General features: G+C 40.7%; 1 protein-coding gene across 1 annotated transcript in view; it reads right to left on the bottom strand.

The window, feature by feature from the left end:
- Window positions 1-13,902, bottom strand: part of AGGF1 (angiogenic factor with G-patch and FHA domains 1) — a 26,007-nt gene extending 12,105 nt beyond the window's left edge. The window contains exons 1-5 of the mRNA XM_061475730.1: window positions 13,669-13,902; window positions 12,664-12,760; window positions 12,052-12,257; window positions 11,064-11,210; window positions 10,417-10,605 (exon numbers count right to left, since the gene is read on the bottom strand). Coding sequence (XP_061331714.1) covers window positions 10,417-10,605; window positions 11,064-11,210; window positions 12,052-12,257; window positions 12,664-12,760; window positions 13,669-13,839 — 810 coding nt within the window. The 5' untranslated portion in view covers window positions 13,840-13,902. The remainder of the gene's footprint in view (window positions 1-10,416; window positions 10,606-11,063; window positions 11,211-12,051; window positions 12,258-12,663; window positions 12,761-13,668) is intronic.

The raw sequence follows: 13,902 nt of genomic DNA, 5'->3' as shown, positions 1-13,902 counted from the left end.
CAAGAATCCCTTTGAGCACACCAGCTGAGCTGTTGGATAGGCCTTTACAGGGTACTTTTGAAATACTTTCAGTAAGACAGCAGATTGTCAGGAAAACCCAGCACATTTTAAAAGACTTCATGCTTTAACTTAAGGATTGTTGATGTGGTTAGGGTTTCTCCACAATGTACTAGCTGTCCTCCTGGAGCCCTCTGAAGTTTCAAAACAAGGAAGGAAAAGGATCACAAGGTCACTGCCCAATAATGTTTATTTTAAATAAAAGATACAGTAATCTTGCCAAAAGTAATCTTTTTGGCAAATCTGATTTTCACTTTTATGAATGACCTTTTCCAGTGTATTTATCCTTGTCTATATGTTTGGTATATATATTAGACCGATATCCAACACACCAACGTGCTCTGCAAATCTAAATATATTTTTTCCCATAATATTGTGACCTATCGAAGTTTTACTCATGTGGTCTGAAAACAGAGAAACTAAATGGTCTACTCAAATCACAACTGAGGCAGAGCAAGAGATGACTGTGATGCACTGATGCCCAAGTATAATACTCCACCCATTCAGTCTTTCCCCACAGCGAATCCAGTGATACTAATTTTTGGTATCACTTCAGATATTCTACATTACAAAATAAAAAGTTGCTGTTTCAAAACCTAGTTACTAAAGGGTACACTCTCTCTTCCAGGCTGAAAACAGGAATTAAAAAAACCCCTTATAGACAGATGAAGCATTCTGTACATACATTCTGCCAATATGACCATTAAACCAGTTCTCAGCAGTTTATTTTTTCCGCTATTGCTACAATCAACTGGTAAGAAAGCAAATAAACTAAGTAGCTCTGTTGAATACCAATAAAAATGTAATCTTCACATTTAGAAATCCCTGTACAAAATTGAGGATTTAAAAATTGCATTCCTAAAGAATATGGATTTTAATCATGTTATGATTTTATGATGTTATGCTGTTATGACCGCCTGATCAAGAGGACTCTGTGGATGAAGCACTCCATAGACAGGAGGAACACCCTCACGCTCACAGGCCCTTGTTCTCATGGGGGACTTCAACCACCCTGACACCTGTTGGAGGGACGGTGCAGCCTGGCACAAGCAGTCCAGGAGGTTCCTCAATTGTGTGGAAGACAACTTCCTTCTGCAAGTAATAGAGGAGCCGACAAGGAGAGATGCCATGCTTGACCAACACAGAGGGGCTGGTTGGAAATGTGATGCTCCAGCGCAGCCTTGGCTGTAGCAATCACGAGATGGTCAAGTTCAAGATCCTCAGGACAGTGAGAAGAGCGTGCAGCAAGCTCACTGCCCTGGACTTCAAGAGAGCAGACTTTGGCCTTTTCAGGAACCTGCTTAGTAAGGTTCTATGGGATATAGCCCTAGAGGGCAGGGGGCCCCAAGACTCTTAGCTGATATTCAAGGATCACCTGCTACAAGCTCAGGAGTGTTGTGTCCCAACTAGAAGGAAGGGCAGCAGGAGGGTGAGGAGACCTCCTTGGATGGAAAAGGAGCTGCTGAGAAAAATTCGAGGGCAAAAAGAGGCTTATAAAAGGTAGAAGCAAGGACAGGCAGCCTGGGAAGAATACAGGTATGTTGTCCAGGAAGCTAGGGACCAGGTTAGGAAAGCTAAGGCCCAGTTAGAATTAAACTTGGTTACGGATGTTAAAGATAACAGGAAGGGATTCTATAGGTACATTGAAAATAAAAGACAGACTAGGGACAACATGAGCCCTCTCTGGAAGCTATCAGGAGAACTGGCTACCCTAGATTTGGAGAAGGCTGAAGTTCTCAGTGACTTCTTTGCCTCAGTCTTCACTGGCAAATGCTCTGACCACACTATCAGTTTGATAGGTGGACCACTCGGTGGCCGCACGCAAAGAGCTGCGGTCAATGGCTCAATGTCCAGCTGGAGACCAGTAACGAGTGGTGTCCCTCAGGGATTGGTCTTGGGACCGGTCTTATTCAACATCTTTGTCGCTGACATGGACAGTGGGATTGAGTGCACCTTCAGCGAGTTTGCCAGTGACACCAAGCTGTGTGGTTCGGTTGATACACTGGAGGGAAGGAATGCCATCCAGAGGGACCTCGACACACTTGTGAGGTGGGCTGATGCCAGCCTTATGAAGTTTAACCATGCCAAGTGCAAGGTCCTACACCTGGGTCAGAGCAATCCCAGGCACAGCTACAGGTTGGGCAGAGAAGAGATTCAGAGCAGCCCTGCAGAGAAGGACTTGGGGGTGCTGGTTGATAAGAAAATGAACATGAGCCGGCTGCAGTGTGCACTTGCAGCCCAGAAAGCCAACCGTATCCTGGGCTGCATCAAAAGGAGCGTGACCAGCAGGTCGAAGGAGGTGATCCTGCCCCTCTACTCTGCTCTCGTGAGACCTCACTTGGAGTACTGTGTACAGTTCTGGTGTCCTCAGCATAAAAAGGACATGGAACTGTTGGAACAAGTCCAGAGGAGGGCCACGAGGATAATCAGGGGACTGGAGCACCTCCTGTATGAAGAGAGGCTGAGAAAGTTGGGGCTGTTCAGCCTGGAGAAGAGAAGGCTGTGTGGAGACCTCATAGAAGCCTTCCAGTATCTGAAAGGGGGCTATAGGGATGCCAGGGAAGGACTCGTCGTTAGGGACTGTAGTGATAGGACAAGGGGTAATGGGTTAAAACTTAAATAGGGGACGCTTAGATTGGAGATAAGGAAGAAATTCTTTACTGTGAGGGTGGTGAGGCACTGGAATGGGTTGCCCAGGGAAGCTGTGAATGCTCCATCCCTGGTGGTGTTCAAGGCCAGGTTGGATAGAGCCATGGATGACATGGTTTAGTGGGAGGTGTCCCTGCCCATGGCATGGAGATTAATTAGATCTTAAGGTCCTTTCCAACCCTAACTATGCTATGATTTCACAGATCTCTATTAAAATACACATCTTGACAATATCTAAAGATTAAGCTTGGGGATGTTGAGTGGGGATGCTAAATTCTTAAAGCATTTGAGGGGGTCTTGTGCTGGAGAAATCCTTTTGCATTATATATGATTACAAGTACTTACACAGAACATATGTAACATGTAACTATGCAAACAGCACCTAATATCTTGCCTCCATACAGCCATTACTTAACAAGCAACTGGCAGTAAACATAACACTCAGTAAATACCATCCTGAATGACCTAACAAATATTAGCAATGCACTTCATTTCTCTTTGCCAGGATATTTTATCCTTCATCCCAAACTCAAAGAATCATAGAAACAACTAGATTGGGAAGGACCTTTAAAATCATCAAGTCCAACCTTTACCCTAGGACTGCCGCATCCACCACTAAACTACTAAGGGCCTCATCTATGTGGTTTTTGAACACTTCCAGGGACAGTGTTTCCACTGCTTCCATGGGCAGCCTGTTCCAATGCCTGAGCACCCTTCAGTGAAGAAATTTCTCCTAATATCCATTCTAAACCCCCCCTGGCTCAACTTGAGGTCACTACCTCTTGTCCTGTTACTTGGCAGAAGAGACAGATGCCTACGTCACTCCATCCTCCTTTCAGGTAGCTGTAGATAGATAAGGTCACCCCGAGCCTTCTCTTCTCCAGGCTAAACAATCCCAGTTCTCTCAGCTGTTCCTCATCAGACTTGTGCTCCAGACCCTGCACCAGCTTTGTTGCCCTTCTTTGAACTTGCTCCAGCACCTCAATGTCTCTCTTGTAGTGAGGGGCCCAGAAATGAACACAGGATTTGAGGTGCTGCCTCACCAGTGCCCAGTACAGGGGGATGATCACTGCCCTGGCTCTACTGGACACACTATTGCTGATACAGGCCAGGATGTTGGCCTTCTTGGCTGCCTGGCCACAAGCTGGTTCATGTTCAGCACCGTCAATCAGCACCCCCAGGTCCTTTTCCATGAGCAGCTTTTCAGCCACTCTTCCCCAAGCCCGGGGCATTGCATGGGGTTGTTGTGACCCAAGTGCAGGACCCAGCGCTTTGTCTTGTTGAATCTCGTATCACTGGCCACAGCCCATAGATCCAGCCTGTTCATATTCCTCTGCAGAGCCTTCCTGTCCTTCAGCAGATCAACACTCCCAGCCAACTTGGTGTCATCTGCATATTTACTGAGGATTCATTCAGTCCCCTCATCCACATCATCACTGAAGACAGTATACAACACTGGCCCTAACACCAAGGCCTGAGGGACACCACTAGATGTGACACCATTTACCACCACCCTATGAGCTCTGCCATCCAGCCATTTTTTTTACCCAGTGAAAAACATACCTATACAGGCCATGAGCAGCCAGTTTCTCTGTTTCCAATACAGAACTCTCACGATACAGCATACAAAGCATGCAAGTTATGCGCTCATTATAACCATGCTTGATACATCATTATATTAGGCACATACACGTTCCTTTGTGTGCTGCTTTGCCTGATTTATATAAATAGTCAGTAGTCCTAGCCTAACAGTCACATGTTGGATACAGATGACCTCTGTGTGATTCAGCTTTGAGAAACTTTTTATCTGTTGGGTATCACCACATGATCTCTGATTTTTCTCTCATGAAGCATGAGTAAAATTGAAAGGTGGGATGAATTTGCTCTGTAATGAACTACTTCTTGACTACAGGGTCGAGTTAGTTTGCATTTCGGCATCCCTGATAAAAAGACAGTCAAAGGTGCAAGTGAAATCAGGATTTTTATGTATCCCATGAGGATTGATCTTGTAAGAATTACAAGTCATGCTAATGTGACTGGAATTGATGGTTTTGCTTTATAAAGAATAGGCCACAAACTACTGATTACAACAACCCTCTGAAATGCAGACTGACCATCTTACAAAACATACATGAATGATCATAGTCACGAGTATTTTTAATGAAAAATTTAAAGTATTTTAAGCATTTAGCTATACTTTTTGCCTTACTGTGACAGAGCAAGATATTCTTTCAAAACTTCGTATTTTTCTGTATTACACCTGATCAACATGCACATTCATGCAATCCATCAGCATGCCTACAAATTAGAACGTACTGTGAGCATATATATAACTAGCATATATAACTAGCTTAATTTTAAGTGCACTGTTTATTGTTTTATAAATCAATTTTTTTTTCTGTAAAACATACAAGTATGATCACGGGACTGGAGCACCTCCCATATGAAGACAGGCTGAGAAAGTTGGGGCTGGTCAGCCTGGAGAACAGAAGGCTGCATGGAGACCTCATAGCAACCTTCCATTATCTGAAGGGGGCCCACAAGGAGGGCTGGGGAGAGATTCTTCATTAGATTCTTCATTGTAGTGATAGGACAAGGGGTAACTGGTTCAAACTTAAACAGGGGAAGTTTAGATTGGATATAAGGAAGAAATTCTTTACTGTGAGGGTGGTGAGGCACTGGAATGGGTTGCCCAGGGAAGTTGTAAATGCTCCATCCCTGGCAGTGGTCAAGGCCAGGTTAGACAAAGCCTTGTGTGACATGGTTTAGCATGAGATGTCCCTGCCCATGACAGGGGGGTTGGAACTAGATGATCTTAAGGTCCTTTCCAACCCTAACTATTCTATGATAAGCATGTACAAATACAACTTCTCAGGAATGCGTAGTCTGTTGCATCTTCGTTTGCTAGTTCAGTAGATGATTTAATGGAATCATGAGCACTCAACGCTCTCAACTAGAGGGTTGAATATTAGAATCTTAGCACTGACTATCAATTTGAAATATTAATCTTTAAAAAAAAAAATCAGTATTTTACTAAAACATTTTCAAACAGTTTTGAATAGCTTTCACTCAGATGACTAAGCTTTTACTTGCTAGCACTGTTTCACAAGTACTTCAGTTACCTGTTTCCACCCTACACAATACTTGAATTTCCAATGCAAAAAAAGTCTGATTAAAAGCCAGAAAAAGAGCAAAGCTCTTTCTGTATGATAAAGACGCCATTCTAAATACAGGAAGACAGCTCTGAAAAGACAGGAAACATAAATTTGCCTTACTTAAAGAATGCACAGTTTGTTTAGTTAGGACACTGTATATTAATACAGTAATGCTAACTATGTCTCTTGCCACATATTCTAGAATTGTCATCAAAGTTTTCTTCAGATGTTTTACTTATGCAGTGTTTCAACTATATTTCAAAGTTACTTTGTAGATGAACTCATTTTGATCAAATAGCTTCCAAAAACTTAAGTTCCTTTAAAAAAATAGGTACCTTAGATATTACTTTTCCTTTAATAAAAGTATCAAGATTAAAGGTAAACACCCACAGACTAATGTATCTGTTGTCTCAACTCTACCTTCACCAGAAGCTGCCAATCCAAAAGAAGAAATCTTCAGATTAGCCATGGTTTCTGTCAACTGACGTACCTAAAGATGGGATGAATATCAGCAAAAGTAAACTACACATGATAAAAAGAAAAAAAGAAAAAAGAAAAAAAAATAATCACTGCTTGAAGAGTTCTAAGGGAAATACTACTACAAAAGCCTTGTCTCTCCTACAGAAGGAGGTAGGACATATCTATAATGGAACAGAGTATGACATAAATTAATTTTGAGAATCACTTTGAAATACAATTTATTAGTTGTTTAAGAATAAACTGCAAAAACAGTTTCTGGGGAAAAATGGCATACGGCAGACCCCGCATCTAAATTTTGATATGTGTTTCTAATGTCCCCAGTACAAAAGCAGAACTACGTGATCACTACTGAACACAGTCTATTATCCAGCCTGTATAGCAGCACTGGATCTTGATATTGGGCCAGGGATCACAATATCATTTATGCAACCTCATGGTTGGCGTTTTTTTATTTTTCTTTTAACTTTTCGAAATTTACTTATGTAAAGGTTTTTCTTGTACAGCAGATCACATGGTATTTCTTACCCCACTGTTTTTTGGTCTGCCACTACAAACAGGTATCAGAACTGAACTGTATGCCTGAAAGTTCCAGTGTATTCCACCAATCCTTTTATGTGAGCTGCACAGGGGCTACTTAATACTTCAAGCCAGCAAATAAAATCCCTCATCATCTATTAAAAGCAAGCATGTGGGCAGCATGCTTAGTTTCACAAGTCAAAAGAAAACAGAAGTTTGGTGACTGAAAAGAATCTCTTTACACAAAATACTTGTATATATCAGGAACATTCCTCAGGAGATACTAATTACATGAGTTACTTTCTGCTTTTTTCTTTTTTACAATTAGAAGTACATTCATTTTAAAAGATACTCATTAGTATTTTGTTTCGTAGTGCAGCTTGTTAAAAATACAATAATATTTTAACATATTAGTTTTATTCTTTAGATCCTCAGATTTATGTTGCTTTTTCAAGAATGCTGCAACATTGGTGGAGACTACATTTGTCATTTCTGTATTTCTAAGCATCCCAACTTGCTACTCATAAATACATACTATATGTAACGTAGCTGAGTACACCAAATTTTTCACAATAGCTACAAACTAAACCACAACTAAAAAATCCTTCTATGACCAGTTACCATCTTTTAGATTGAAAAAATGTATTAATTTTGGTTTAAACAGAATAAATCATTCAAAATTCACATACAATTTCTGTAAAAACTATATGGCTATTAGTACCATCCACATAGAAATATTTGCTGTGATAATATACACATGTAGCTGCTAAATTTTGTATTTCTTTTATTTGGCAACTTCCAAGTAATACTGCATATCTATCAAAACTTGCTTCTATTTAACTCTTTAACTGGAAAAGAAAGAAAACAAGTTTTGCAAATGTTTTGTGTACTTGAGATTCTAGAACTACTGCTCACTGTCTTCCCTTGTTTCACATGCATATTCTTATAAACCACCTCATCTTCATTTAGGCATAATGAAATTCAAGCGTGTATGACACATTCCCAGAATTAGTCTCTGGTATTGCTTTATTTACCACTATTACTGGTCTACAGACCAGGCAATAAATCAAACTGTTCTCCAACTTGTACTGGCTGTAGAAAGTCAAGTAAAACATACTTTCCAGAAATTATGGAAGGAAAAAGGAGAAGGCTGGGCGTAAGTGTTCAGGAAAACATGTCTATAGACAACTCTTCAACCACAATGTCCTACTTAAAACCGGACATTCTGGGTTTTGTTTCAGGATGTAAATAACGCAGTAACTAGCATAAACTAATTAGTGACTTTTCCAATACCTCACTAAACTGAACAAAAGTAATATTGCCAAGAAACACCAGGCATCTCTGAACTGGATTCTGCACCATATAAATTTTTTTTTTTTTTTCAGTTTTATAACAGAAAAAACTTAAGATCTATTAGAATAAAAGATTAATCTCTTACACTAATGTACCTTTTTTTTTTAAACTAAGGAACAAATATCTTATGTGATTAAGAACCACATAAGAATGAACTGAGCTATGTAAAAAATGATAGGTTCTTTGTTTTGTCTAAATCTAACAGTTATGTAAATGACAGTTACAACAGACATTATTTTCTTTTTGAAATTTAAAATGAAGAGTAATTTTTTTTATTTTTATGCTCCCATTTTTTGTTTTAAAAAAGTAGAAAAGGTCTTGATTCCCTCTGTGACACTAACCTTCACTTACTGTTCACAAAGATCTGTGCACTAATTAATATGACTTAAATGATTTTCCTGTTATCTTGCTGGTCAAAGAAATTAATTCAAAATAAATCAAAGTATTTCATTCACTATGAGTAGAACACATCAGAAAGTGGATGCTTACTTCCTACCTTGTGACCGTGAAAGCTTCACACAAGAGTTGCTAACAAACCACCTATATAAAAATATTTTATCAACATAAATTAAGCTAAAGACAAGCACCTATTTCTAGAAAAATCAAATGGCAGAGGCAGACTCTGACTGGATCCCCAAAAGTAGTCAACATTATTTGTCAGCTCAGAGCAAATGTGCCACAGAACATTCATAAATACGCTTGTGTATTTTGGTAAGTATGTAACAGTTGATCATAAGACTAAATTTAGGAGATTTGTTAACAGCATTATACGATAATGCAATTAAACCCTTATTTCTACTAGCTTTCAATGACCCTTATTCTACTAGCTTTCAATTACTAGCTTTCCTGATGCATGATGAATGAAGTTCTGTATTAACAATGCCTTTTGAGAGTGACAGAATGCTAATCCAGTAGTTGTACACAACCTGCCCAGAAGCTGGATGCTGGTAAAACTCCTAGCTTCAACTGTGTTGGCTCCCCTCTCCGAAGTCTTAAATGATCATTACATTACTGCTGCTATGTATACATCTCATTATTTCAGAACAGAGTGGTTTACATGAAGTTTTCTCAGAGAAGAAACTCCCACATCAGCTATAATCACAGAATCACAGAATGATTGAGTTTGGGAGGGACCTTAAAGATCCATTAGTTCCAGCCCCCCAGCCATGGCCAGGGATACCTTCCACTAGACCAGGTGGCTCCAAGCCCCGTTCAACCTGGCCTTAAACATTGCCAGAGATGGGGCATCTGTTTATTTATTTATAAAATCTGCAGTCAATCCACTACCACTATCCATTTAACCTACCTTCACTGGTTCTTAATGTACACAGTTTCCATTTTCAAATCTTTCGTAAGATCTCAAGTCCCAATACAAAATTTTCAAACTTGGTACTGGTGCTACGTAACTGTTATGTAAGAAGAGAGTACCTGTGCACTAATACAATTACTTCAGATTTCAACCTATCAGCTTGACTGCGGCCCACAGAATGGAATTATGCATTGAATAATATGGCTTCAGTCCCTTATAGTGATCATTTATTAAGATGTACAGCTTATTCATGCACTGTGGACAACAAAAATGTATTGAACAAATAACAATAGGAGAACATAATATGCAAAGAATTTGAACTTCACAGATGTTTCCTCAATCCTAAATGATGTTAGAGATACAGTAAAATGTCAGTGGCGTGAGCTTTGGAATACAATCACAAAGAAGGGGTGGTGTGTGCATGTGTTTCCAAACCTTCAGTCAGTTTTTGATTCACCATATGAATTTAAAAAAAAAAACAACCAACCAACCAGAACAAAAAAACACCAACAAAAAAAACCACAAGCCAAAGCCCCAAAACCAAGACACTGAGGTAATACTGACTTTCTGATGTAAATCCAGCCCACACAATACCCTGAATTCATTCTGGTGTGGTTGCTGACATTCAATTTTAGAAATCTATACAGTTGTACTGTAATAAAATAATACTAAAAAAGTGACGGGATCCAAGTTTAGAGTTCCATCCTTAATCAGTCAGTGGGAAAATTATCTGAACACTAATCACACATTAGCAACCTGCTGTATACAGTTTAAGGATGTTTGAATCCTTCAGAAATACGCATACATCTTCAGCATAAAACTAAACCCCACATGATAAATTGCATCATGAAAAAAACCCTAGGTTTCATGCTTTCTGTCTGTCAGTTCTAATGTTACCTTATGGTCATTTGCAGTAATCCGCTCCGGCTCTTTTCTCTTCTTTTTCCCTTTTTTATCCCTGGTGTGCTGAGTACCAGAGGTCTGATAAGACTGCAGATCCACTCGTGAATGAAACTGGTATCGGCCACTTTCCACATCACAGTAGTAATAAATTCCAGTTGCTGGATCATAATATAGTTGATTTTCCTTTATAAGGAGCAAAGAACAGCGTTATCGTCACTTCAATAAATACACTCATCAAAAAAATACCTAGTTAATAAGGAACCATATACTAAGTTTAAAAAAAAAACAAACCAAACCAAAACTGAAATGTGGTGGGCTTGACAAGGGCTGACTACCCGGTGGCCTGTCCAGCCAGGCTCTTCAATTCTCCTCCTCAATAGGACTGGGGAGACCACAAGATGAAAAGCTCGTAGGTCAAGAAAAAGACAGGGATATCACCATCATGGGCAAGCGAGATTCAATTTGGTGAAAATAAACTGACTGAAATCATCAACAACTAATTTCCATTACTATTCATCTTCAGTAACATGTTTTTCAAATCAAAGTCAGTTTTGATCTTAGTCCTTTGCTCACATCAACTCTTACTACTAAAACTTTTGCAACAGAGAAAAAACACCAAGGGTTTTGAACATGATCCTTACTGAATTATAGTAGAATCCAGTACTATGGTCATAATACAGTCCTGTATTTTCATCATAAATAAATCCGGTTTGTGAAACAGCAGCTTCTGCAGCAGCTCTCAAGCTCTCTGCCAAAGAACCCTCCGGCAATGAAGTATCTTCTGCTTCCTGATACCAGAAAGTAACAAATTATATTTTCTTCCAAAAAGGAGCACTTTACAATACCCTATTTTAAATAAAACAAATTAGTGTTTGATGGACTTGGATTGTTTCAATAGCTATTAAACAAGAAGACAAAAATCTAGCTGTAGTTTACTGATTAATTCCTACTGTGCCTTTTCCCCAACCTTTATTCAGAAGTAGTTGTGATGAAAAATATACACAGGAAGTATCTTTCAGTACATTCCTGAAAAAGATTTCTGCTTTGTTCCACTTCAGTTGCTAGATGCTAAGGCACAAAATCAGCTAAGCTGCTGGATAACAGAATGAGAAAAACAAAACCCAACCGACCCCACAACAAAATAGACACTTACCCCCACCCCCCCCCAACAACTTCCTGTCTTTGTTGTCTCCTTATACCAATGGAAGAAAAGTACATTTTCAGATAGTTAGCATGACCATCTTGAACACACTCTACTGATTTAATGCCATGCTTCCACCCTATGTAGGATATGTTTTTTTTCTGTTTGTTTGTGTTCTTTTTAAACAAATCTAGAATTATATTACACTTGGAACATACTACAGAAAGAACTAGCTACATAATGCAAGGATGTTTGCCTGCTATTATCAGCACCAAACCATCACACACACACACAAAAACACCCAGCCAACCAAACAAAACCAAACACCCCCCTCAAAAAAAAAAAAAAGCAAAAAAAATCCCCACAAAACCAAACCCCAACACCCCCCTTCCCTCCCCAGTGACATCAAGACCAAAGCACATCTTGGAAATGTAATACCAACAGGGTGATAACTTCAAAACTGGCAAAGCCCCAAACATTTCTATAACCTGTGAATTCTGGATGAAATTTTCCTCTTCTCCACCTTCAGCAACTTTGGTGCTATCTGTCCTTAACGGAACATTAACATCTGTCTGCAATTCTTCTGTGGAATTATGCTCAGTGCCTTCAGTCTCATGATTGTGCTGCACTGGCAATTCAGCTGCACAATCCTGAGTATCAGTGTGATTGTAGTAATCTTCATAGCAGTAATAATCTGTGGATGTGGGAAGGGAAAGGAAGTTGAAGTAGCATAAATTAGCAAGGCAGTATCTTACACAATGCAGTTTAAGGATCCTAAATCTTAAACTGGAAATTTAAGGTTGTAAGTAGCCTCTGCTTTGAATTTATTCTATTCTTACTGAAGAAACTGTATCTTTTTTTAATGTACTTTGAAATCTGGTAAAGCATGTATGTGTGTAATACATGAGATTACTATGTAACAGACTACTATGACATGAGTTCTGCTACAGTCCGTGCTATGTTTTATCCTGTTGTAAAAGGAAAGGCTTGAATAAGTAGGAAACAGTCCATGAGATAATGTCAGGTTACTGAGCTTAATACAGAGTTGAAATATATTTTATATAAGATAATGCCTGCTAAATCAATCACTCCCTTTCTACCTGCTTGTGACCATGCAGCATAGTCCTCTGTCTGTTCTTCTACGCTGTATGTATCTTTCTCCTTCCTACTGAGGATCTCTTTAGTGAGCTCTTCAACCTGAAAGAAGAACAGCATCTTACAGAACACAACACTGGATTTTAGGGATCCACATCAGAAAAGAGTATCAGGCTATTCCACATTCTATAATTCAAACACAATACAATTGCACTACAAGTGTTTCAACTGGGCTTTGGGTGGCAGCACACAATTTTCTACTTGAATGGCTGGCATAATGAAAATCATAATTTCTGCTCACAAAGGCTATAATGGCAAGCGCTTAGAAGGAAAAATAAAAAATTAACCAAAGTTATTCTTAAAATGACCACCCTGAAAAGTTGGATTTCAAGCAACACTGTTCAGTGGTGACAAACTGTTTCATTTTATGAAAACACAGAACAGTTTGGGTTGAAAGGGACCTTAAAAATCACTCAGTTCCAGCCCCCCTGCCACGGGCAGGGGCACCTTCCGCTAGAACAAGTTGCTCAAGGTCCTGTCCAACCTGGTCTTGAACACTGCCAGGCATGGGGCAGCCACAGCTTCTCTGGGCAAGCTGTGCCAGTGCCTCACCACCCTCATAAGCATCCATAGGACAGTTCTTCCATTCTTCCTTTACCTCGCCTTGTTTATTAAGCTTCTCTTCTGCTGCTAAATGCAGTTTTCCTTCTGACTGCGAAACCAACTTTGTGGCTGAGAAGACGTTACCACTCCCACACCACCACCTGTCGAGCCAAACCTTGAGCGTTGACTCAGGACAGCAAACTGGAGCCAGAAGATGCAGCAGCACTCTTGCTGGTCGCTGAAGTCCCTCCCGCAGGCTAGGAGAGCCTGCCCCATGAGCTCGGCCAGGGCGGAGGGAGCCAAGGATACCAGGTCGGGGGAAGACGGCAGCGCGGATGCCTGACAGGGCTGGTACCGGCTGCCGTCCGGCCCGGAGAGAGGAGCGGGCCGCGGGAGCCGGGTCGTACCTGTCTCCTCAGCGCCTCGTTGCCCTCCCGCGCCTCGCGGTAGAGGCGCTCGGTGCGGCGCAGCCGCCGCTGGGCCCGCTCCAGCTGCCCGCGGCAGGCGCCCAGGTCCGCCTCTAGCGCCGCCACCCGCTCCCGCAGAGCCCGCTGCTCGCCGCCGGGCGGGGAGGCCATGCCCGACCGACCGCTCCTCAGCGCCCGCCCGCCGGCCGCCACCGGGCACCTGCGGCGAAACGG

The sequence above is a fragment of the Pezoporus flaviventris genome, unplaced genomic scaffold (assembly GCF_033815535.1).
Source record: "Pezoporus flaviventris isolate CSIRO_AGI_PZ_B2104156 unplaced genomic scaffold, CSIRO_AGI_Pfla_v1 ptg000090l, whole genome shotgun sequence".
NCBI classification, from domain to species: Eukaryota; Metazoa; Chordata; class Aves; order Psittaciformes; family Psittacidae; genus Pezoporus; species Pezoporus flaviventris.
This window is presented reverse-complemented; position numbering and strand designations above follow the sequence as displayed.